Source organism: Rattus rattus, chromosome 2, assembly GCF_011064425.1.
Source record: "Rattus rattus isolate New Zealand chromosome 2, Rrattus_CSIRO_v1, whole genome shotgun sequence".
In the NCBI taxonomy this organism is placed as follows: Eukaryota; Metazoa; Chordata; class Mammalia; order Rodentia; family Muridae; genus Rattus; species Rattus rattus.
In genome coordinates this window covers 53045882-53070074 of record NC_046155.1, presented here as the reverse complement: position 1 = coordinate 53070074, position 24193 = coordinate 53045882, and the positions used below count along the sequence as shown (strand labels likewise).

Below are 24193 nucleotides of genomic sequence, written 5' to 3'. Positions count from 1 at the left end.
CCTTTGCAAATAACATCACTTACGCAGAAACTCTCAAATGTTCTACCAAGGGAGTCATATGATGCAAGTTTCCTAAGATCTCGAGACCAGCAGTGTAGCTGCAGGGAGGCATCCACTGAAGAATCACAGTACAAAGGGATAAAACCCAGGTTTGAATCTCGGAGAGACAACAATCTTGATGATTGGTGATAAGCCATGTTAGGAGTGTACACTGCTTGTAAAGTGGCACTTCCTGTCTGAGGATTACTATTGACCCTGGAAAGCCATCACATAAATCCAAGTCGAGGGACACTCAGTATTGAAAAGTACTCTTCAAAACTGTGAAGGCTGCCACGTATGGTGGCACACATCTTTACCCTGCAGCCCTCGAGAGCGAGGCAGAGGCAGGTGGATCTCTGTGAGTCTGAGGCTAGCCTGGTTTATATGAGTTCCAGGTTTGCAAGAGGCACACAGTGAGACCAACCGACCACCACCCATCCATACACCTACCTGTCTAGTTATAAGAAACAAGAGGACAGAGAGAGGACACCCTGTAGTAACGTCTGTGGACGCTGAGACAACATAAAGGGCAGTACTGGGCAATACTAAGCAAAATCTGCAGTTTGAACTGATGGTTACAGTCTGTTAGGTGACCAACACATCAGGAACCACTGGGGTCTGAACCCTGTCTCTCCCAGATTCACAGGTTCAACTGTAACTAAATAAAGGTTGTGTCTTTACAGAGGTCATAAATTAGTATGCAGCGTTCAGTCCCATTATTGGTATTGTTACTGGAGAAGGAAATTCAGACAGTTGTTTTTTTTAAATGTCCTACTTCAAACGACACTATATTAAAGTTTAAACACACACACACACACACACACACACACACACACACACACACACGGCCAGCACTTCTAGGCAGTCAGGAGACACACACGCACACATACACACACACACACACACCCCGGCAACATTATCTACAGAAGCGAAAGGTAGGACCATGGATAAGCAAGCCTCACTCAGTGCATAGCCCCAGCAGGACAGTCTGCAATGGGAAACAATACAGGACTGACCCATTACCTGAGGGGCAAACCTCGCCAACACTGTGCTGTGAGAGCCACGGTGTCCGTATGATCCACACGAACTGACCAAAACAAACAAATCCACACTGTGAAGCCATTGTGGTCACCAGAGGCTGAGAGGAGTGAGTCCATTCATACCTACAGTTCTAAAACTATGGAAATGACTGTGCAATCCTCAGTGCACTAACATGATGGACTGCACACGGGCACACATGGTGAATTTTATGGTGTGTGAATGGCAAAGCCAGTTAAAGACAAAGGCCCCCAAAGACCTCACGGTGAACGTGGCCTCAGCAATACAAGTTTACTTTTTTGTGGTCCTAGAACTGAGCAGGGCTCAGCTGTGCAAGGCACGGGCTCCCGGAGCTGCCTCCCCAGCCAGTATAAAAATGTCTCTCTCCAGAACCTGCCCTGACTCAGCAGCAAGGAAACTGCATGGCTCACTTATTTGTGGCATCAGCATCTGAATCCCACTTAAAACTGCTTTACCAAACCCATGACTCTGGTGCAAGTGGAGTCACATTAACTTTAGTGCTGAGGGGGACTGCGGAGACGGCTCAGGGGGAGCAGCACTGGAAGCTCTGAGTGGTCCTGTGTTGGCTCACAGATGTCTATAACCCCTATGAGACTCAGTACCCTATTCTGGTGCATGGACGTACACACAGACAAAATGCCCAAAGGCCTATCATGCTGCGTAACAGCAGGGCTAGCAGTGCTCAAGACTGCACCACCCAAGGAACTTATAAACAAGGTGGCTGGGACAGCATTCCCTCAGGACTGACTGGACTAGCCCAAAACACTTAGCACTGTGACACCTGGAAAATTCAAAACAGATTTGAAAACCCAGTGATGTAATGAACAGAATATGGAACTGTACTTTTAGTCCTCTATTAATCGAAAGCAACGTGTTCTTATGCAAAATATTTATTGAATGTTTCTAACAATTACAAAGACAAAAGGCCACATTTACACTAAGTTAGTCACAAACCAATTATTTAATAGAAGCTATAAAATAATTGGGAATATTTAGAATCTCAAAAGATTTAAAATAGGAGGACACTTTACAAAAAGCCGTGTAGGAAATAAAATTCCTCGACTATACGTAGAAATGTAACATTACAGGGGAGCTTATAAAATACAAAGACAAGTATAAAAGGACTGTGTATTCTAAATCCAAAAACTCAGTAATAACCAATCATTATTTTTAAAATTTACAGTTCCCAGGTACGGACCACATTACTATACACATCTTCCAAGACGGCAGGCGTTATCTTTCAGTTAACCATGCGTGGTATCGTCTTCTACAAAGTCTTTGGCCATCTCTGCTGTGATCACGTCGATGTGACTAACCTGAAGAACAGTCAGTGCGAAAGGCTGTTACGTCTCAAAGGAACACACCAGTGAGAGCCTGCACCGCAAAGGGTGGCATCTAACATACATGGCCTACGGCCTATACAACCTTGAATCTTACACACCACATCCGGTGGCTCTGAAGCGCCGACTGTTAGGCTTCACAGCCCTGTCTGTTGAGTGTGGAAGGGGAAAACGCCTGACCCCAGCACTGCAGAGGCAGAGGCAGGGGCAGGGTTGCCCACCTGGGCAGCCTGAGCTACGGTGACTTGTTTGGGGGCTGCTGAGGACCAAACCCAAGGCCTTATGATCGCTAGACCAGCAGTCACCACCCACAGCTTTTCCTCTTAATGAAAATCAAGGTAACGAATGGGTGAAAGTTAAGTTTTCCATTTTTGAGGCAGACATTTAAATAACAACTTTCTAAGTTTTCTTTCACTAATATAACAAAATCAAAATAAACATCAACCTACAACCAAGTAAAATTACCTTATTTCTGAACTTTACACCGTAGAATTTATCAGCAGACTCAAGCAGTTCAGGCCTAAAAGTGGTAGTGATAAACTGGGCGTGTACAGCTAGTTCCATAATCATATCTGTGAAAACAAAGTAATTAATAAACCTCTTACCACACCTGAGAATTTAAGAAACAACTAATTATTTTCTGTCTACAATTCAAATCTGTCAAAGCCGCCCGTGATTTTTATTGTCTGCAAACTATCCAGTTGACTTTCAAAGCAGACTGCGACATTCTTATCACTATAAGCAGACTTCTAGCCTAGTGGTGGTACTGGGGGAGCAGGAGGATCAGAAGTTGTTCTAGGCCACGCTACACGACACCGCCTCACAACCGTGAAATAGGAGACTTTTAGCGCTGACATGGTAGAGCCACATATTTCTTGTACACACAAAAGTAATGCTAGCTATCTCCCTAATGTCACTCCCTCCAAAAGCTTTCAACCTGTAAGATCAGACTTAGCACCTAAATAAAAGATTAGGTTTTTATTTTCTGAGCATCCTGTGCATATGTTTCTGTACAAATGTTTTGCCTGCAGATGTACATGTGTGCCCGGTACCCTCCCTCAGTCAGAGAAGGGGTTGGAATTATGGATGGCCATGACCACACCGTATGGTTGCTTGAAGCCAAACCTATGTTGTTCTCCTGCAAGAGCAGGCAATGATCTTAACTGCTAAGCCACCTCCAACCCCACAGCACTACTAACACTGAAAAGACAGTCAAGTTTTAAGGCTCTTGTATGAAAATTTAATGGAAAATTTAATTACTACTTGTCAAAAGTAAACTCTGAAAACAGTCTAATACCAAACTATTAAAACTATTCTGAGAAAGGATATTGAATATATATATACTGTCCACCCAAGTACTCGCATTAACGAATGACTAAGGGCTAAGTGACGTCATCATCTTTAAGACATCTCAAGGAGACAGGGCTCAGTGCATCCCAGACTGGCCATCAACTGATCACCCTCTGAATGCTAAGAACACAGACAAGGGCCACCTTGCCCAGGTTATGCAGTCAAGCCCATGGCTCTGTGTGTACGTGTGTGTAGGTCAGATAACTTGTGGGAATTCGTTTTCTTCCACTCCGTGGGACTAAGGGACTGGAGTAAGATTCCCAGGCTTAGTGGCAAAGAACTTTATCAACTGAGCTGTCTTGGTGGCCTCCCATCTCACTGAACCTGAAGCCCCTGGTTTGGGTTCGACTGGCTGGCCTTTGGGTTCCCAGGATCGTGTCTCCATGTGCTACCTGTTCACGTGGTAGGCTCTTTAGTCCCCATCTCCCCAGCCCACAATTAAGTCCTCACTGAGTAGAAATTAGAACTGTACCTGACACCGCTTTTCTGTGCTGAGCATCCAAAGCTTGGTCGATCTCATCAAACAGGTAGAAAGGAGCAGGGTCACACTTCTGAATGGCAAAAATGAGAGCAAGGGCTACCAGAGACTTCTGCCCTCCTGAAAGCTGCTGCATTTCTCTCATCTCGCCTTGCTTTCCTGTAAATGATACCTAAGAGAATACAAAGAGTGTTATCTGACGCCATCATCCACCAAAATTAAGGGGCACATGAGCAGTTCAGGTAAAATTAAACATGAACTCTACTATGACGATGCTACAAGAAAAACTGAGTGTAGAGATTTTACCCTGATCCCAACTCCTGTGAACTGGTCAACTGATGGAACGCTGCTTTGTGACCCGGAGCCCCTCTCGCTCTCGCCACTCCCCTCTCCTTCGTCCTGAGACTGGCTGCCCTCCACATCTCCTTTCTTCATCACCAAGGTCGCTTTTCCCCCAGGTACCAACTTCTGGAAAACTTCACTGAAGTTCTTAGATACCTTAAGGGAAATGCAAATGTTACATATTTCTATTTGAAACAAGTATTTAAAAGCAAGCAGAGGTCTTTTCAATTCTTTCCGGCGCTGCCTAACTCCAATTCACGTTACTCTGTTAGTGGCCTGTGGGCTGCATTAGCCCACACATTACATTCACCTCTAGACGAGGTTGGATTACAGCAGAACGCACCTGTTTGAAGGTTAACTGGATAGCTTCATATTTCCTAAGTTCGAGCACATTCATCAACTCCATGATTGACTTGTAGCCCCTGTCCAGTTCTTCCTGTCGCTTTATCAGCTTCTCCTTCTGCTCAGAGAAATTCACAAACTGGTCCAGAGCCTTCTTGTTGACATGGCTGTACTTCTTCAACTCTGTGTTGCACTGCTCAAGTTTCCGAAACAACTAAGAGAGAATACAACAGAGTAACAGACTCACCCGCCACAGGGTTTTACAAGGCCACTTTACAGTTAAAATGCAGTCAGACTCACCTGCTTCAGACTCAGTGTCTGGTACTTTTCGAATGCTTCCTGGGGAAGGGAGCCCAGCTCTCGGATCTTCTTCATGCACTCCTCCTTCTTCTTCAGCAGCATGCCCTGCCGGTTGGTCATCTTCTCCAGCTCTTTAGTGTCATGGTTGATGGCGTCCATGTGCTCTTTCTCCATGTTCTTCCAGCGCTCCATGCTCTTCTGGAGCTCTTTAATCCCAGCTTCTGTTTTGTCAATGGAATTATCCAAATCTACGATGGGGGAGGCAACAAAATGAAGGCCATTAAGACCCATTTCATAATCAGAATCTTAGATCTGAGTAGACTTTAATGGTCAGATTTTCTTCAGTAGTTAAGTTTTCTTGATGTTTAAATTTTACTATGAAGTTTACAAATCACGAAATCCCAAGCAGTTCTCACTTGAGCACTAACATAGGAGAATCTGTAGAACCATTTGCATATTGATGCTGCATTCTGCATAATGTACATATGCACTTATTTATGTGCATTAAAGAGGTAATGATACCCCTTCCTTCCAACCATGCTTAAGCAGCAGTTAGGAACTGGACAGTGACTGGAGTGCAGCCTGATAAGAGCCTAGCATTCGCCTTTCTTTTATCAGCAGCGGTAACACTCCTGACAGCATCAGCCAGGACACTCATGCACAGGAAAGGGTACTACCTTTTGTTAACTTACATAACTGGATGGACACGGGGCACATTCATTGGGGAAGCAGAGACAGGAGACTCTGAAGAGTTCAAGGTCAGCCTGATCTACGTGGTTCTAGGTCAGCTAGGGCTACAGTTAAGAACTTGTTTCAAAAACAAAACAAACAGGGGCTAGAGAGATGGCTCAGTGGTTAAGAGCACTGGCTGATCTTCCAGAGGTCCTGAGTTCAAAACCACATGGTAGCTCACAACCATCTGTAATGGGATCTGATGCCCTCTTCTGGTGTGTCTGAAGAGAGCTGCAGTGTATTTTATATATAAAGAATAAAATTTAAAAACAAAACAAACAAATAAAACAAAGCTAAATGAGTAGCCAGACTAGCCAGATGGCCAACTAGACAAGAGTTCAATCCCCAACAGCAGCATGGTCAAAGAATGAACGAACTGTCACACCCTGCCCCCCATGCTGCCTTGCCCCATCCCCACATTTCTAGTTACTTCCTTAACCTGCCCCTCTTCCCCCATAAATAAAATGTGGAACATTTACTAGTCTCATGAAACAGTTAAAAATATTTTAACAAAATAGTTGCCTTTGTCATTTTGTAGTAATTTTATAAAACAAACTAAACTCAATAAAATACTAAAAAAATTTTTTTAATGATTTTTATTTTCTGTACACTGGTGTTATGCCTGCTTGTATGTATGTATGGTGGTGTCAGATCCCCTGGAATTGAACCCAGGTCCTTCAGAAGGGCAGCCAGTGCTCTCAAACACTGAGCCAACTTTCTAGGCCCCTGAAAAAGTTTAAACTAAGCATTTACCTTCTGATCTTGCCATAGTATCTTTCACTCTTTTATTAATAGCTTCAAGTTCTGATGTGGTGGCAGTAAGAACAGTGCCACCTTCTGTCTCTCTCAGTTCATTAAGTTCCTGCAACACAAAATAATAAAGTTCAATGAGATTAAACTTCAAAATATGAATTATGAGTTATATATACTAAAATATACGTATATTAAACATGTTATAACTAGTTGTCTAAGTGAACACTCAAGGAAGCAAATGTTGTGTACTTGCCTCATGTATGTGTAAGTATGTGTATGTCCTCATATATATGTATGTGTATTTGGACATAATTGGACTTAATGATGTAATTACTAAAGTCTGAGTACCTAACTACTAACTAAGAAACTGTGACCTAACACTAAGCATGTGAGCATCAAGAACTTACTTATCACAACTGTAATCAGACAGAAAATGCTACCATTGCCTTTACACTATAGAAAATCGGGGACAGAAGTGTTAAATACTTGCACAGATCACACACTAGGTGGCGGTGCTAGCATTCCAACCTAAGGAGTACTCAGCCAGCCACGCAGGCTTTGGCCTGTCACTTCCAGTGAGTGCTCACTGACACTTCCTACAGCTTATGGGCAGGCAGCAAGGAGCGACTGGAAACAATGTACCTGCTCTACTTGGTCCAGCCGTTTCCTCAGATTCTCATTGAGGTAAGTCTCTACTCGAGTAATAATGCCTTCTAGTTTAATTCTTTCATTCAGCAGCTGTCTGTTTTCCTAGAAGAGCAGAAGAAAACATTACAAAAGCGTTCATTAAAACGTGCCAAGAAGTCTGTGAGGGCCAGAGACGTCTCAGCAGGCAGGTAAAGGCACCTGCCCCACTGTAGGATGACTTGAGCTTAATCCTGGAACCCACACAAAGGCAGACATAGAGAATCCACCCCACGAGGCTGCCCTGTGCTCTCCACACAGGACTTGCACAGGCAGCTCACAGCAGCCAACACCACAAATGAACGGCAGTAACAGTGACACTTAAGGAAGGAAGGAAGACGGGGAAATGCACCAAACGTGCTGTCTACTGCTTATACTCACATGAACTGAGACAGGAGCTGCTTTTTTCTTTTTAAGATTTATTTTATACATGAGTGCTCTATCTGCATTGTGTACCTGCATGCTATAAGAGGGCATCAGATCCCATTACGGATGGTTGTGAGCCACCATGTGATTTTGGGGAATTGAACTCAGGACCTCTGGAACAGCAGGCAGTGCTCTTAACCGCTGAGTCATCTCTCCAGCCCTGAAAGGGGAGGTTTTTGATCCTTGGGACCCATACTCACAAGCTGTTCTCATCTCCATATCCAGCCAAGAAATGAAAAAGAAAAGTAATTTAAGCTGTTTCTTTAGACACTATTACCAAGGTGACTGGAGAGATGGCACAGCAGTAAGGACACCAACACAGTGGCTCACAACCCATCTCTATGTCCAGGTCCAGGGGGTCTGACATCCTCTTCTGGCCTCCGAGGGCACCAGGCATGTAAGTAGTGTACATACATACACATACACGCGCAGTCAGAACAAACACTTATAGAAGACAGGTCTCGGGTCATCTGAGTCCTCTGCATCAGATGGCGGACTATACTGTGCATTAGCTAAAATAAAATAAACCTTTTCTCTCTAAAGCTGCTTCTGTTGGTGTATTTTATCAAAAGTAACCACTGCACTGAATAAGACAACAGAAAACGAAGATTCCATGTACAATCCTAAGATATCCAGAACAGCTTAGACAAAAGTACCAAAAGCCTTATTTTGCTCTCATGGGTATTCAAATTGCATGTCTGGTTTTTCTGTTTTCTTAATATATTTTCTTAACACTACTCTGTGTCTCTAATGGCCGCCAGTCTTCAGCAGGTTTCTCCTTCCCGGGTGCACTTGCCTGCTGAAGCTGCCGGATCTCGTCATTCAGTGCGTCGACTCTTTTCTGGTCTTCCAGGCTGAGCTGAGAGAGCAAATCTGTCCCTAGCTCTGCCTTCAGCGACTCTCTGGTCGACTCCATAGCGTGCAGACTGGCCTCCAGGCTCTGCAAACTGCGTTGCTGCGTGAGACAGATGATCAGTTAGTTACCATGTTACATCTCACAGCACAGCATGCAAACTGTGTCTACATTGTGTGAGCTAAACAACTCTATCAGCTCCATTACTAAAGCGCTACAATGCTGAAGGCTGCTGTTAGGGTTATTAAATGCACTTTGTGCTTATATTTATACATTATGATAGGTTCACTGGGATGGATAAAAACCAGAAGACACAGAAACGTGTGTGCTAAACTTTTTTCTCCTGTTGGTGCCGGGGAGTTGGATCCAGGACCTCAGGGCAGGGATGCTGGGCAAAGCTCGTCACCAAGTACCCCCATGCCCCGCACTATGCTAAGTTCCATCGATGGAGCTAAGTAGGCCTTTCTTTACTTTTATAAATATGTATATAAAGACACTGTCGCTGTCTTCAGACACACAGGAATAGGGCCTTAGATCCCATTATAGATGGTTGTGAGCTACTATGTGGTTGCTGAGAATTGAACTCGATCTCTGGATGAGCAGTCAGTGCTTTTAACCATTGAGCCATCTCTCCAGCCCTGTGTAGATATTTATAATGCACAAGTGACAGAACGGACAAATATTACAACTATTCAGGTATATGTGTAAGAATAAAAATTGACAGGTTGTTTTTAATAAGCATTTTGTGTGTGTGTGTGTGTGTGTGTGTGTGTGTGTGTGTGTCTGCTACGGATAAAGAAGCATGAAGCCAAGGATACATACAACCTACGATCTACACTGAGGCAAGGCTGTGACGAGGGACACTTACGGACCTTGGGCATGAAGGTCTTTTCCGACTGCTGTCTCTTCTCTTTTAGCATCTTCATCTCTGATAAGATGCTATCTCTGGATGCTTTAAACTTTCTCTGCTGGGTCTCTATCTGCTGCATTTGATTCATCAATTGATCAATTTCATTATTAATCCATATGCAAGGCTAAGGAAAATTGTCCTGATGTTGTAAATATATCACATAGTACAAATTCTCTTCATTTCTTATAAACAAATCATGAATCTTCTCCTTTACTCTCAATAACTCCCCCAGATTTATGGACTACAGCAATGTTAAACTAAATATTATCACTAAAAATCTTCAAAGAAACTTGAAACATTTTTCCACACATTTTACTCTAAAATATGCATACTTAACAGTAGAAAAACATAGGAATTATTAAATGTTAAGCAAAATAAATAGCATATATTGTATATACACAAACAAATATATGTACTTAAATATCTTCATTTAAAAACTGAATATCAGAAGACTGTCGAGCCATAGATAGTTGGAAGCTGTCAACATCCCCTCTCTCATGTTTCTATTTGTGTGCATGGAAGTGGGGGTACATGGGCAAGTGTGGGCAGAAGTTAACACTTACTGTCTTCTTTTACTGCTCTCCATGTTACTTAAGAGACAGTACTTCTTCATGACTTTGGAAAGCACCAGCAGGCCAGCAAGTCCCTGTCTCCTGTCCCCACCCTTACCAGGCAGGAGCTCAGGCTACAGAGGAGCAGCACCACACCCAGCTTTGCTCTTGCGTGCTGGGGATCCCAACTCAGGTCTCCATGCCCGTGCTAAAACCATCTTACCACTGAGCCAGCACCAACACACAGCATCCTTTTCCTCAAAACTTCCTCATATTCTGTCCTAACATCTTGCCACACTTAAGCAGTTCTTGAAGAATTACAGACTCTAGCAGGGCACAGCTTAGGCATGTCTTTCTGTACTACAAATAGTACATGGTGGTTTTAAGAAACGCATGTGCCTGAATGCTCTGCTGGGGCTGAACTCGCTGCTCTCCAGCTCCACTACACTTATTGGGAGAGCTGCAGATGCTCCTATGTGCAAAGCTGCTGTCATTACCACACTAACAACCCACTTCAAATTTTGCCTAGATGTAAACCCTAAAGGACATTTTCCAGAGCACCCACCCATCCAGTAGATTTGACATGTGTTTACTAGCGTTACTGATGCTGCACTCCTTCAAACACCAGCCCGGTCTTCCCTTCCATCTCCCCTTTTATTCTGACATCCTCCAATTCTGTTGCTCCTCAAGCTCTATTTCTTTAAAGAATGCAATAGTATTGTCTACTTATGGTCTTCAGAAGTTAAACAAGCTCTGTGTTTAAATAAAAAGCAAAGTGAAATGTGCAACATCCCCCTTCCAATATTCCTCGGGATAAAAAGCATCTAGTGTACAGGACAGCACATGCCATCAATGCTGTCCGTTCTCTGTGGTATCCCATCAGCCCCAAACAGAAGGATATTTTCAATGTTTCTGCGCAGGTTTTCATTGAGCTTAGCTTCGAGCTCACCCAGCTCCTCCTCTGCTTTCCTAACATCCTTCTGTAACTCAAGGCGAGACTTTCTTGTGTCGTAGTAGCCTCCAGTCAGAGCACCTCGATGGCTGACTTGATCACCTACAGACAAAATGGAGTCATTGCATACCAGTCTCTATTCAGTGAGTAACTTACAATGAAATACTAACCTGAGGACTTTAACAAAAGGACGCTTAAGAGGGAAAGTCAAGGTTTCACTTCTAAATATCTTGCTTTTTTCTTGGTTTTTTTCCAAGACAGGGCTTCTTATGTAGCCCAGGCTGTCCTCAAACTCGGAGGCCTGCACCCCTACCACCACAACCTTCCAACCCTAAAAATATCTTACTTCTCAATATAAAATTGGTGGTCTTTATTAATTTGGGAAGATCTGAACATCAACAATTTGAGAAAATGTGGAATCACACTCAATTTAAAGAGTCCACCGGGGTTGGGGATTTAGCTCAGTGGTAGAGCGTTTGCCTAGCAAGCGCAAGGCCCTGGGTTCGGTCCCCAGCTCCGGGAAAAAAAAAAAGACTGCAGAAAGAATCCACCAACACTTACAAACCTGAGAGGAGGGCTCTCTGCCAAAGTGACAGGCAGAATAAATGAGAGAAGGACCCAGCTGTTAGTAACAAGGATGTTTACCAACCAAACATTCTTAAGCAACTGACAGGTATGTGTGCCTGTAGACTGTACTATGTATTTATTTTTTAAGCGACAGGGTCTCTCACTATGCAGTCTTGGTTGTTCTGAAGCTAGTGATGTTGGGATAAAGATGTGTGCTATCACGACCAGCTTAGAGTCCTAATAAGCTCACATAGATTTAGCTACGAAGGAAGTACCTTTACCTGAGAGACATGCTAAACTTTAGCACCAAAAGTAATAGGACACATTCTAAGAAACAAACACTGCTCATATAGTAGTCATACCAAGAATGCTGAACTGGAATATGACAAATCCAAAGAATGGACATTTTTCAGAGTCCCTTGCTAGGGAGGTGAAAGGGAGGAGCTTTGTGTAGTGGTACGCTCGCCCCTTTAATCCCAGCATCTGGGTGGCACAGGCAGGAAGACCTGTGAGCTCCAGGACAGTCTGGTTTACATTAGCTGAGTTCCCAGATAGCCAGAGCTGCGTAGTGAGGCCCTGTGTCCCATTCCCTGATCCTCTACCCCAAGACAGGAGGCAGTGCCTTTAGCACTGATCACACTTTTAGGTGTCACAGTGCACTGGAGCGCCCTTGTTAAGAGACGCTGCTGGGGCTGGAGATGAACTGCTGCAGTGGCACAGCTTATTTTCCTTCAGGTTTGACAATGTGGGTATGCTCCTTTGAGAAATTTCAACAAAAATGAAGATACTAAACCACATTAAAAATTCTTATAAATTCACAGAACAATTCAGCTATATTTGAGTGGGGAAGTTTATGCTACTATTCTTGGAAGAAAATCTATCATTAGCACTTATGACTTCTTTATAGAGAAAATAATTATTTTAAAATATTATTTAACAAAGCTTCAAATGTTTGAGATTTTGGTAATTAGCTGGATGTGATGATGCATGCCTTTAATTCTTGGGAGGCAGAGGGAAGCAGATTCAGAGTGTGAGGCCATCCTGATCTACACTGAGTTCCAGGCTAGCCACTGCTATACAGTTGAGATTCTTTAAAAAAAAAAAAAAAAAAAAAATTTGATCCATTTTTTTTCTATTTTTCGGAGCTGGGACGAACCAGGGCCTTGCGCTTGCTAGGCAAGCGCTCTACCACTAAAACTAAATCAACCCCTGGATTTGATCCATTTTTAACTATTATTTTAAAGATTCATATTAAAACTATCTTGGTACTTATCCAATAAGCTGGTCTCTTTGATCCAAGGCACTGTGCTTAACACGTTCTAATCTTGGCTCCATTGTTCAACAGGCAAAGGAGCACACTGTGCCAGAGACAATGTTTACACTGACTTCTAAAACCTAGGACAGACGTACACACCAAATATGTGCAGCCCCAGTGGCAGACTACATACCTCATGTTAAATGTTCTATTAGCATGTGCTTAAAGCTAATTATTATTACAAACCTTCCAAAGTAATGCAGTCCATAGTGAAGGCACGAGCTAGCTGAGTGGAAACCTCCATGCTCCGACAGATGAGTGTCTTTCCAAACACATGTTTGAAAGCTTTGTCGAATCTGGGATTGTACCTCAGCTTACTGATCATAGGAATAGCATCCTGCAACAGATATTGTTAGGAAAATACTGTCACATAGTCAATTAAAAACTGTTTGTAAATTATTACTATCATCTATGTCTTTATGAAAATGAAAAGCACAAGTGCCCTTTATACAGAGGGCATTAGACAAATCATTCTACTGCACTACCATGGAAGTAAATCCTGCTTCTGTCACCACTGTGAAGAACAACTCTTAAGCTGACCATGAAAACTTAACTACTAGTTCTGCCTCTAGATGTACTCTGGAGGGCTTGTTTTACTCATCTAGTTAAGACCTACTATGTGTTCAAGACTGTAACAACATCTTTCCTTATAAAGCTGTAAAGAGTAAATGAAGTAATGAAAAAATCAGAAAGTATATATGATATAAAAGGTAAAGGTACAGAACTAGTATGTCTTCGGTGTACTAACTAGATATTCAGAAAAATACTTTTTCAAGATAGTTTTTTCTTTTCCAGGCTAGTGGAGTTGGTCAGTGGGTGAAGAGCTTCCTGTGCAAGCATCCGGACCCAAATGTAGCGCCCGGTCCCTATACTAAAGTCAGGCATGGCAGCACACGCCTGTAACCCCAGCACTGCAGATGGGTGCTGGGGAGGCTGGAGATGGGTGGATCCCTGGAGCTCCCTGGACAAGTTAATGTAGCCAATTAGTGAGGTTTAGGTTTAGTGAAATAACCGTTTTAAAAATTATGGTGAAGAGGGTAGAAGACATTCTCTGGCCTCTACTTGCACATAAACACACACACACACACACACACACACACACACACACACACACACACACACCATTTTAATTTCCTTCCCTAAACTCAGAACAAGACTTTTTAATAATTAGAGAACACCAGTGTAGCCACCGTACAGCACAAGGAATACACTACAGTCCAGAAGCCATTTCTAGTCACACTGCAGGTGCCTATGTGGTTATCCACTGAAGGTGGTCACTGACTGCTTCTTCTTGAATAAGTCCCTCCTCACTGTGCAGCAGAGCCACGCTGTATCCATTCTTCTCTTTCTGCAGTGCTGAGGGTGGAGCCCAGAGCACCATGCACACTGCACAACTGTTCTTCCAGTGAGCGTCACATATCGATCTCAAGCTCTTCCTCCTTTCAGAATGTGGTGTGTGCCAGTATTGCATGTGTGTGAACATGTTTGGACATGCCACAGTACACACATCCAGAGGCCAGAGGCCAATTTGAAAGACTCAGTTCTTTCCTTCTACCAGGTGGGCTCCAGGGATCGACCCTGGGTGGTCAGACCTGGCAGCAGGGCCTTCACCTCTGAGCCATCGCTCCAGCTTCCCTGTGTCTTGTTTCCATATGACCTCATATCTGAGCCTCAATTCTCTTCCCCAGAGCTTCAAAGTAAAACTGGTACGATTCGAGAGCAGACAGGATTCTCAATATTCTCCTCAAATTTAATTACCCATCATTCTAATATAGGTTCAGCCTTAATCTTAGAGCAAGACAGTTTGCTTCAACAATCAACACGCTGAGATCAAAGACCTCAAAGCAATTACCATTATCACAGCTAGCAATCCCTTTACAGGATATGTAAACATGTAAGAACAGACACTTCTTAGACTATTTTAAAAGCATATCCAGAAAGCCTCAGCATCTTCTGTTTATGTGACAGGATTCCTGGGGAATTCTCCCCAAATTCCTAAACCTGCTATCACTCTGAAAATGAACATAGATACGACGTTTTGTTCCATGACTTGGCTACGACCTCTCCCCACTCAGCCCAACCGAGCGCCAAGTATACTCTGTGAGGCACTAAGTCCCATATTAAACAGATGTCATAACAAACAACATAGGGAGATTTTAACTGAGACTCACGTTAGTTTCAGGATAGGCAGTGTCCCTCACATCTAACTTGTTAAGAGGCAGGAAAGTCACCTCTCCAGGAAGATTCATTTTATTGAACTCCATTAAGATCTTCGTGCTGACTTCATCTGAATCGACAATGTGATAGAATAACCTGCACAACAGAATCAGACGTCTTTACTGCCGGGAAGGTGGTGCCACAGACGTCTAAGAACTGCACGATCCACATTCCTCTATGCAATCCAATCCATTATCTGAAGAAAAAACTTCCAGTGAACTGGGAACCCCCAAAGGGTAAAATCCTAGTTTCTGAAATTAGACAAGTATCCAGGACCTACTTCTTTAGCTAGGAAGTTACACAGAATCAAGGGTAAGAGGGTGATGGAAGACAGGCTGCACTGCAATTACAAAACTGTTTTCAGATTATTCTCACTTCTTTATTTTTAAAAGAAAAAAGCATTTAAATGTCAGGCAAAACTAAAAACCAAACAAACAACTGCCAACCTCACCTGTTACCGGCAGTGACTTCCACACAAGTATAGAAAGCTGGTTCGCACTCAAAGTTATTCATCACGATGCCATGGTAGCCATTTTGCACATGCTGGTTTATACCCTTCCGCCGGAAATGGTCTAACACTTTGTTAATGCTGTCGATTCCATTTAAAATGGCCTGAAGGTAGTTAACAAAAAAAAAAATCACATCATCAGGGACACTCTTGCTGTCAAGAAATGAGCCTACTATGCCATTCAAGTAGACATAATACTGCCGAGCACATTGTCCACTTGAAATATGGTAACTACAGTTTACATATTGTGGGTTGTGTTCTGTGACGCCAGAGTTTAAAATGGGCTCTTTATCTAACAACAGAAATGCGTTCATTAACACAGCAATGAACTAGGTCTGACTAGGTCTGGCGGCACACACCCGTGCTTCCTGCACTCACTGAGCTGAGCGGAATGAGTCTGAGGTCAGTCCGAGTCGAGCTACACAAGTAGACCTTAAACAAGCAAAGCAAAGTAGAACAGCATAAAGTAAATAAAAGACAGAGAAGAACTGTCATTTGTCAGCACAGCCCAACTTCGTCGTGCTTGTGGGTGATCAGGCTCTGCCACCTGGTGCTGGAACACGCGACGGCTTGGGCTGTGGGAACTGACAGCAGATGACTCAAGACTGCTCACCTTTCCTGTTGCCGCTCTAAGAAGCTGCTGCTTCTTCTCAAGGTCTTCTCTCTTAGCGGCAAGTGCTTGCTGTTCTGCATTCTCCTCTCTCCACAAGTAACTAAGCAAGAAGAGTGAGGGGTGAACAGCATTTAAGAGTTACATACTAAAATCAAACAAAGACTGCGTCAAAACGACAGCACATCTCAGTCTACTAACTTTCTTTCACTTTGTAGTTCATCTTTCTTATTTTTCACTTCATAATATTTTCTGTCCAGTTCTTCAACTCGAGCTTTGACTTCATTGAGATCCTGATCCAGTTTCTATGGAAAAAATTTTCTAGTTTGTTATCGATTTAATCCATAGTGACACACAGCAGATACATATACTGAAGTTCATACATATACTGAAATTCAAGAAATGATAATTTAAATGTCCAATTTATTATACATTGGCTATATAAAAAGAAGCAACTAAAACCCAGTTTCAAAAGGGTCACTAGGCACGACAGAACCCGAAGACACACACCATGGACATGAATGGTTACCAATGAGGTAATGGGACATGTGACGGGAAAGCCAAGGAAGGGGAGGGGAGATGCTGGGGCAGTGGTGAGAACAAAGGACTGCCCAGATGTATCCGAGTGTACGCTGGGAGGATAGCACATGTCTAATTCTAGCATTCAGAAGCAGGCAGACCTCTCTCTGTGAGTGCCAGGCCAGCCTTATCTCCTTGGTGAATTCTAGGACAGCCAGGTTATATAGCAAGACCCTTTGTCTCAAAATACAAAACAAACAAAACACAACCAAAGCTACAATAAAACCCATTACTCTGTATGGTAAGTAAAAAAAAGAACTAAAAAGGACTGGCAAGATATCTAGCTGAGCAAGTGGACACTTCTGTGCAAGTCTGATGATGGCCTGTGCTCTGTCATGGGGTCCACATGTCGTAAACAACTCATGTGTTGTCCTCCATGACCTACACATACACAATAAAATTATAAATGGAATACACACACACACACACACACACACACACACACACACCCCTTTAGTCTCAGCACTCAGGAGGCAGAGGCAGGTCTATCTCTGTTGAGGTCAAAGACAGTCTGATCTACATAGTGAGTTTCAGAGCTACAGAGTGAGACCTGGGATGAGGGGTGAGGGGTGAGGGGTGAGGGGTGGGGATATCTGTGACTGGGATCCTCTACTGCTGTTGGTTCCCTGGTTTTCCTTATTTCAAGAAGGGTATGTAGCTATCATAACTGAAACGGAAACTATCCTTACTAGTTATCACATACCTAAGGTGTTCTTTCTCTCTCTCTCTCTCTCTCTCTCTCTCTCTCTCTCTCTCTCTCTCTCTCTCTCTCTCACTCTGTCGTGTGTGTACACTTCCTCAGCAGAAGCCAAGGCAGAAGACAAGTTGCAGGAGTTGGCTCTCATATCCCCCCATGGGGTTCCAGGGATCTAAGTCAGATCACCAGACTTGGCGCAAACCCCTTAATCTGCAGAGCTATCACACCAGCCCGGTAATAACACCTAGCGGAGTTGTGTTTCCCACTTGTGACATACAGTGCACACTCTGGTCTATCACCCCTGCAACTGTACTCACACCGAACTGTTTGTCCCCTATCATGTTCTGTTTGTGTAACTGAGAATTAAACAGCACAAAGAAAATAACAATGTCTTCTTCAAAAGCCCAAGAGGTTTGGGCACAATTAAAGGTGAAATTTAACATATATGTATTTTATAACAAATGAAAAGGTCATGTCAATGGGAATAGTCTAAAGCAGATTAGAGAAAGATAACAAGTAAATAAAATATAAAATCCTGGATCTCACCTTGAATCCTATTTCATCCAACTTCAAGAAATATATTTGCACAAAAGACCTCTGGAAACCCTAACCACTATTCATACACAAAAGAAACAATCTGAGCATGACATAAAAACTATTAGCACAGAGCTCTTTCTATAAGCAGTCTGAGGTGAACTATGAAATAGTTCACCACTTTCTTTCTTACCCATAAAGCCATATAAAGTCGTGTAAACTGAAAATTCAAATCTTAAGAACACCCTTGAAACTGCCTAGGCTAGCAAGAATGTGCATGTGGGAAAAGCCTCCGTATACCAGAAAGACGTCATGTTAAAGAAGCAATTCATGTGTGGCATTTTGGGCGGCTATCAATGATACCATTACGTATGCCCAGGCCTAACAATGGGGTTGTGGCCCCAAGTGTTGAAGTTTTGCTGCACATGCTTAGAACTCAGAGAGGAACGCTGAGAACTTAAGCTTCTCTGCTCAGTAAGCGTGCAGGTGAGCAGAGCACCCACGATGCACTGTCAAACTCACAATTCAATTAGTCCACACACGCTCCCGCCACACTGACACGATCCTCAATAAAATGTAACAAACTGTTCCTAAGTCTGAAAGGAGGTTGAACAGAAGAAAAAGATCCCTGAAGAACTAGAGAAACAAAACCTTACAGCTCAGAGATAAACTCAACATAAAATGAAACAGAGAGAGATAAGCATGCGTGTGCTTAAGTTAAAAACACTTAAATGCATGTGCTTGTACATCCTCACAAATGTATTTAAGATTTTATGCTTTTTCAAGTTTTTGAAACCAACAACCAACTAGTGCAGACCTCGGGGTAAAGGCGTTTTCTTTACTGGACACCTGTTCTATAGTCTCTTCTTTCTCATCAACCCCAGGACCTTCCACTCAGACGTGCACACCCCTGCACAAGCCCAACTAAAACTTCCACCCTCTACTTCATGTTTTAAGAGAATTTTAGCTAAATTTGTAAATGATGTGTAATTCATTTAGGAAGAACTAACGAAAGCACCACTATTCTAGCTAGCGCGTTTCCTGCAGTAAGCAATACGGCTGATGGGGAGCTAGGAGACAGATGAGCGGTTGGTGCTGACTGCTCTCACAGGACCACATTCAGTTGTCAGCACCCACACTGAATGGCTCGTATCTGCCTGCTCCACAGGACCCAACATCCTTTTCTGGCCTCCACACACACTAACATGCACATACCCACACACAAACACACCTGAATGCATAAGTTTAAAAAACGGTCTAAAAAATGAAAATTGTTAGAAGAAACTAAAAATCATTTTTAAACTAATATAAATTTGTCTTAGACTTGTCTAACACATTAAAAAGTAATGGCTGAGTCAAGAAGTGGCGGCATACGCCTTTTATCTCCACACTCAGGAGACAGAGGCAGGCAGACATCTGTGAGTTTGAATCCAGCCTGGTCTATACAGAGCAAGTTCCAGGACAGCCAGGGACACACACACACACACACACACACACGAATAAAAATAAAGGCAGATTATGAAGTAATAAAAACATTTAAAACATACTCAGTCTAGGAAATGGAGAGATGGCTCACATACATACATGCAGGCAAAACACCAATGCACATTAAAAAAAAACAAAAAAACAAAAAAACAAACAAACAAACAAACAAAAAACAGAAACAAAAACACCAAATCACTGGGCACCAATGGGAGGAGAAGCCCTTGGTCCTTCCAAGGCTCAACACCCCCAATGCAGGGGAATGTCAGGGTGGGGAGGTGGGAAGGGTTGTGTGGATGGGTGGGGGAACACCCTCATAGAAGAAGGGGGAGGGCGGAGGGCAGATGGGATAGGGGGTTTATGGACGAGAAACTGGGAAAGGGGATAACACTTGAAATGTAAATTTAAAGTTCAATTTGAAAAAAAAAAAATCATTTTATGCAAACATTCACTGGCATGGACTATCCTTAGGAAACAAAAAGAGGGGCCACTGAGATGGCCTAGTGGGTAAATCTCAGACCTCACTCCCAGTGGGAGTAGACCGTCCCCACACCTGCACTCATGGATGCACAAGCACACAGTACAAACACAACACTGTGTACTGGCTGGTTTCGTATGCACACTTGACACAAGCTGGAGTTATCACAGAGAAAGGAGCATCCTTGAGGAAATGCCTCTAAGAGACCCAGCTGGGAAGTATTTCTCAGTGACCAAGTTGGGAAGAGAGCCCATTGTGGATGGTGCGTCCCTTGGCTGACAGTCTTGGGTTCTATAAGAAAGCAGCTGAGCAAGCCAGGGGGAAGCAAGCCAGTAAGTAACATCCCTCCATGGCTCTGCATCAGCTCCTGCTTCCTGACCTGCTTGAGTTCCAGTCCTGACTTCTTCAGTGATGAACAGCAATGTGAATGTGTAATGTATGTTTTTATCAAAAATAATTCACGAAACTTATAAAAGTTCTTACGGCCAGCAGTGGTGCATGCCTATATTTCTAACATTCAGGAGACTGAAGCAAGACTGATTTGAGTTTGGGGATAGCCTAGGCTACACACTGAATTATAGAAACAGCCTGAGCAACAGAGTAAGACATGGTCTCAAACAACGAACAAGCCAAAAAATATAAAGCAAAATTTTCTTACATTATATTGCTCCAGATTTTTCTCTTTATTGGCCTCGGTATCCTCCAAATCCTTGTGTATAGCAGCAATCTGTCTTTTCTTATCATTAATAGCCTGATCTAAAGACTTCAGTTCCTTCTTAATCCACTTATCCCTTTCTTCTTTTGATGTAAACTGGCTTCCCCGACCCTGCTTTGCATAAAGATCAGTTCTTTCCTGTGTAGCTTGAGCCAATCTATGGAAGACAGACAAATACAAGAAATAATAATTATCAACCCTACAGAAACTATCCTTTTAAAAATGACATTGCAATAGGTTGCTGAGATGGCCCAGGACCAAAAGGTAGAAGGAAAAACTCTTAAAGGTTATCCTCTCACCTCCACACATAACTTGCACAATGAAATAAACAAGGGAAGGGGTTAAGTGCTAAAACTACCTGCTAATTAATTAATAAAGCTCCTGTACTATCTGTTTTTACTGTACTAACACAAAGGGAACGTTAGGATTGTAATTACAGGCAGAATAAACCCTTTACTAAGAACGTTAGGCAGACCTAAGAGCTGAACGCTCACTAGATTCTAGATAATGCTATTGCCCCACTTCAGGACTTTCAGAAACACTTGCCCTATATTTAACTAATACTTTCAACTACACAATAAAACACTCTAAAAGATAAAATAAAGTGTTTTAAACATATAGAATGTAAGTATTCTGGTTACATAAAACATTCCTATAAAATAACAAGTGGGGGATCCTCACACAAAAATAGGCAAAAAAGAATATAAACAGGCTGTTCACTAAAATGAATGTAAGTGATGTAAAAACGTGCATGTACTACAGCTAGGAGAGTAAGTCAACAGAACCTAAGAAAAACAACACAAAAACAAACACACTAAATCACGAGCAACCAGCACACACTGATATCTAGATGAATACTAAAATGTTCGAAAGTTAAAATAGCATTGAGTGAGAAAATTTCAAGATGAAACACAGTATTTAGATTTGGCATGGCAGTGGGTCCCTGTGATTCTCAGGTAAACATGGGTATGGCCTCTTTAGCGCAGGTGCTAGCCTAGCATGCAAACCAGGTGGCTCCTCCCTAGCACCTGACCCACACTGTTGGTATTGAACACGTGTCTGTGCCTGTAATTCCAGCACTTTCTAAGTGGGGTCAGGAGGATCAGAAGTTCAAGGTTTCTTTAAATTACACAATGAGTTGAGGGCCACCCTGGGCTTCATTAGACCCTGTCTCAAAAACAAACAAGCATAACCTCTCAGAACTTCACTTAAAGTAGACAATGGGAACCAACAGGAAATGGCTCTACAGGAACAAACTCTTGCTGGCAGGAGAAAACCAATTTAAATCATCTCCTGACCTCCACATGCACCATAGCATTACTACACACACAATAAAAATGAATGTGCTTGAGCATGACGGCTCATGCCTTCAACCCCTGCACTTGAGGAGGCAGAAACACAGACCTCTGAGTTCAAGGCTAGCCAGAGAAAAGGGAGGCTGTCTTATTTAAAAATAAAGATAAAAAAAAGCCAGGGATGGTGGTGGTGGCACACACCCTTAGTCCCAGTACTCAGGAGGCAGAGGCAGGTGAACCCCTATGGTCTACAGAGTGAGCTTCAGGACAGCCAGGGCTACATCGAGACCCTGTCCCAAAACAACAATTAACTAATTTAAAATCAAGAGTGGGCACATCCAGTGTCCCAGGGCTTTTGAGCAGTAGCAACCTGGACCATATAGGTACATAAGCACCACAGGTGTGAGGGCAGACTATCCTTATCAGGTGAAATCCAGTCTCAGAACAGAACACAGCTCCCAGTAATCCTCAGCGCTGCTCACACAGTGGCCTCTGATCTGTCTTTACTATACTAGCACCTTCTTAACGCACAGCTATGCAGGTTGGATAGAGGAACTTAGCAGGCAAATATAGGAGAGGCTTGGCAACATAGGCTCTTGGCTTGTGCTGAGAACATAGCCTAGGATCCCTACCTGCACTGACTGGGCTGCTTGGTTACCCCAAGAAGTTACTCCCCTTCACAACGTCCTGATAACTACCTGCTTGTGTTCAAATGTATTTTTGCTTTGCTCTTAATAAAACTACTGGTTATTTTCTTTTTGTGTATACATCTTTTCCATTTCTTTAAACAGGACAGACACCAAGAACCTGGGACACCCAGAGATCACTACAACAATGTGCAGCAGGGTTAGCTGTTGGTGACAGTCCTCAGACCTAGAGAACACTACACCCAGAGATCACCACAACAATGTGCAGGGTTAGCTGTTGGTGACAGTCCTCAGACCTAGAGATCACTACAACAATGGGCAGGGTTAGCTGTTGGTGACAGTCCTCAGACCTAGAGAACACTACAACAATGTGCAGCAGGGTTAGCTGTTGGTGACAGTCCTCAGACCTAGAGAACACTACACCCAGAGATCACTACAACAATGTGCAGGGTTAGCTGTTGGTGACAGTCCTCAGACCTAGAGATCACTACAACAATGTGCAGGGTTAACTGTTGGTGACAGTCCTCAGACCTAGAGATCACTCAACAATGTGCAGCAGGGTTAGCTGTTGGTGACAGTCCTCAGACCTAGAGATCACTACAACAATGTGCAGGGTTAGCTGTTGGTGACAGTCCATCCTCAGACCTAGCAATTCCTCGCTCTTCTTTTTCTTTTACGCTGTTGAATTTCGGTTCTGTTTCTGCCAGTTCTTTCTGCTTTTCTTCTATTTTTTCAAGCAGCTTCTGTCTTTCTTTTAATAAACGTTTCTGTAAATAAAGCAAGCAAAAATACAATCTGCTTAATTTATACATCAGCAAAAAGTGTTCTCACGAAAATAACTAACTCAATTCTACAACTAAGCTATCAGCAAAACGAGCACTGAGTTGAGGTTGAGTACAAATCAAACATGGCAAACCTTCTACAAACCTCAATCCTGCACCCGTCAGAAAGGCTTGCTGTCCTCTGTAGTCTGCCCCATCAACACGGTTTCATCTGCAGCAGTAACTTACCCGCTGCTCACTGTTCCCTGCCAGCTCATCCTGTAAGTCCTTGGCTTTAAGCTCCAGCTTGGTCCTTTGCTTAATCTGCTCTTGTCGCTCAGCACTGAGCTGCTCTTTTTCTTCTTTCATGGCTGAAATTTTTGTTTTCAGTTCTCTAACTTGGCGCTCAATATCCTAACAAAAGAGAGAAAGTAGGTCATACGCAGAAGTACAGTGGAAGGACTGTGTCTTTGCAAAACTTTTGTGGCCCTGTGCACAGACCATGAGTTCTCTCCTGTCACTTTTATGTGGCTCCAGAGATAGAACTCAGCGGCTGGGCTTGCACCCATACCCACCACTTTCCTGGTCCATCCTTTTCTCTCACTTGAAACTTGAGACAACAATCATTTTCTAATATCTGACCTCTGCCAGTCCCCTTTGTGGTCACCACCCCACAA

At 43.1% G+C, this 24193-nt stretch overlaps 1 protein-coding gene across 1 annotated transcript in view; it reads right to left on the bottom strand.

Annotated features, from left to right (window-relative positions):
• Positions 1 to 1972: 1972 nt before the first annotated feature.
• Smc3 (structural maintenance of chromosomes 3) overlaps positions 1973 to 24193 on the bottom strand; it is a 42274-nt gene continuing 20053 nt past the window's right edge. The window contains exons 11-29 of the mRNA XM_032892191.1: positions 23766 to 23930; positions 23401 to 23522; positions 20757 to 20970; positions 16530 to 16633; positions 16332 to 16431; positions 15662 to 15822; positions 15165 to 15306; positions 13180 to 13330; positions 11061 to 11213; positions 9571 to 9722; positions 8642 to 8800; positions 7378 to 7485; positions 6736 to 6844; positions 5251 to 5498; positions 4952 to 5164; positions 4573 to 4764; positions 4261 to 4438; positions 2904 to 3010; positions 1973 to 2414 (exon numbers count right to left, since the gene is read on the bottom strand). Of these exons, the coding sequence (XP_032748082.1) occupies positions 2343 to 2414; positions 2904 to 3010; positions 4261 to 4438; positions 4573 to 4764; positions 4952 to 5164; positions 5251 to 5498; positions 6736 to 6844; positions 7378 to 7485; positions 8642 to 8800; positions 9571 to 9722; positions 11061 to 11213; positions 13180 to 13330; positions 15165 to 15306; positions 15662 to 15822; positions 16332 to 16431; positions 16530 to 16633; positions 20757 to 20970; positions 23401 to 23522; positions 23766 to 23930 (2850 nt within the window). The 3' untranslated portion in view covers positions 1973 to 2342. The remainder of the gene's footprint in view (positions 2415 to 2903; positions 3011 to 4260; positions 4439 to 4572; positions 4765 to 4951; positions 5165 to 5250; positions 5499 to 6735; positions 6845 to 7377; positions 7486 to 8641; positions 8801 to 9570; positions 9723 to 11060; positions 11214 to 13179; positions 13331 to 15164; positions 15307 to 15661; positions 15823 to 16331; positions 16432 to 16529; positions 16634 to 20756; positions 20971 to 23400; positions 23523 to 23765; positions 23931 to 24193) is intronic.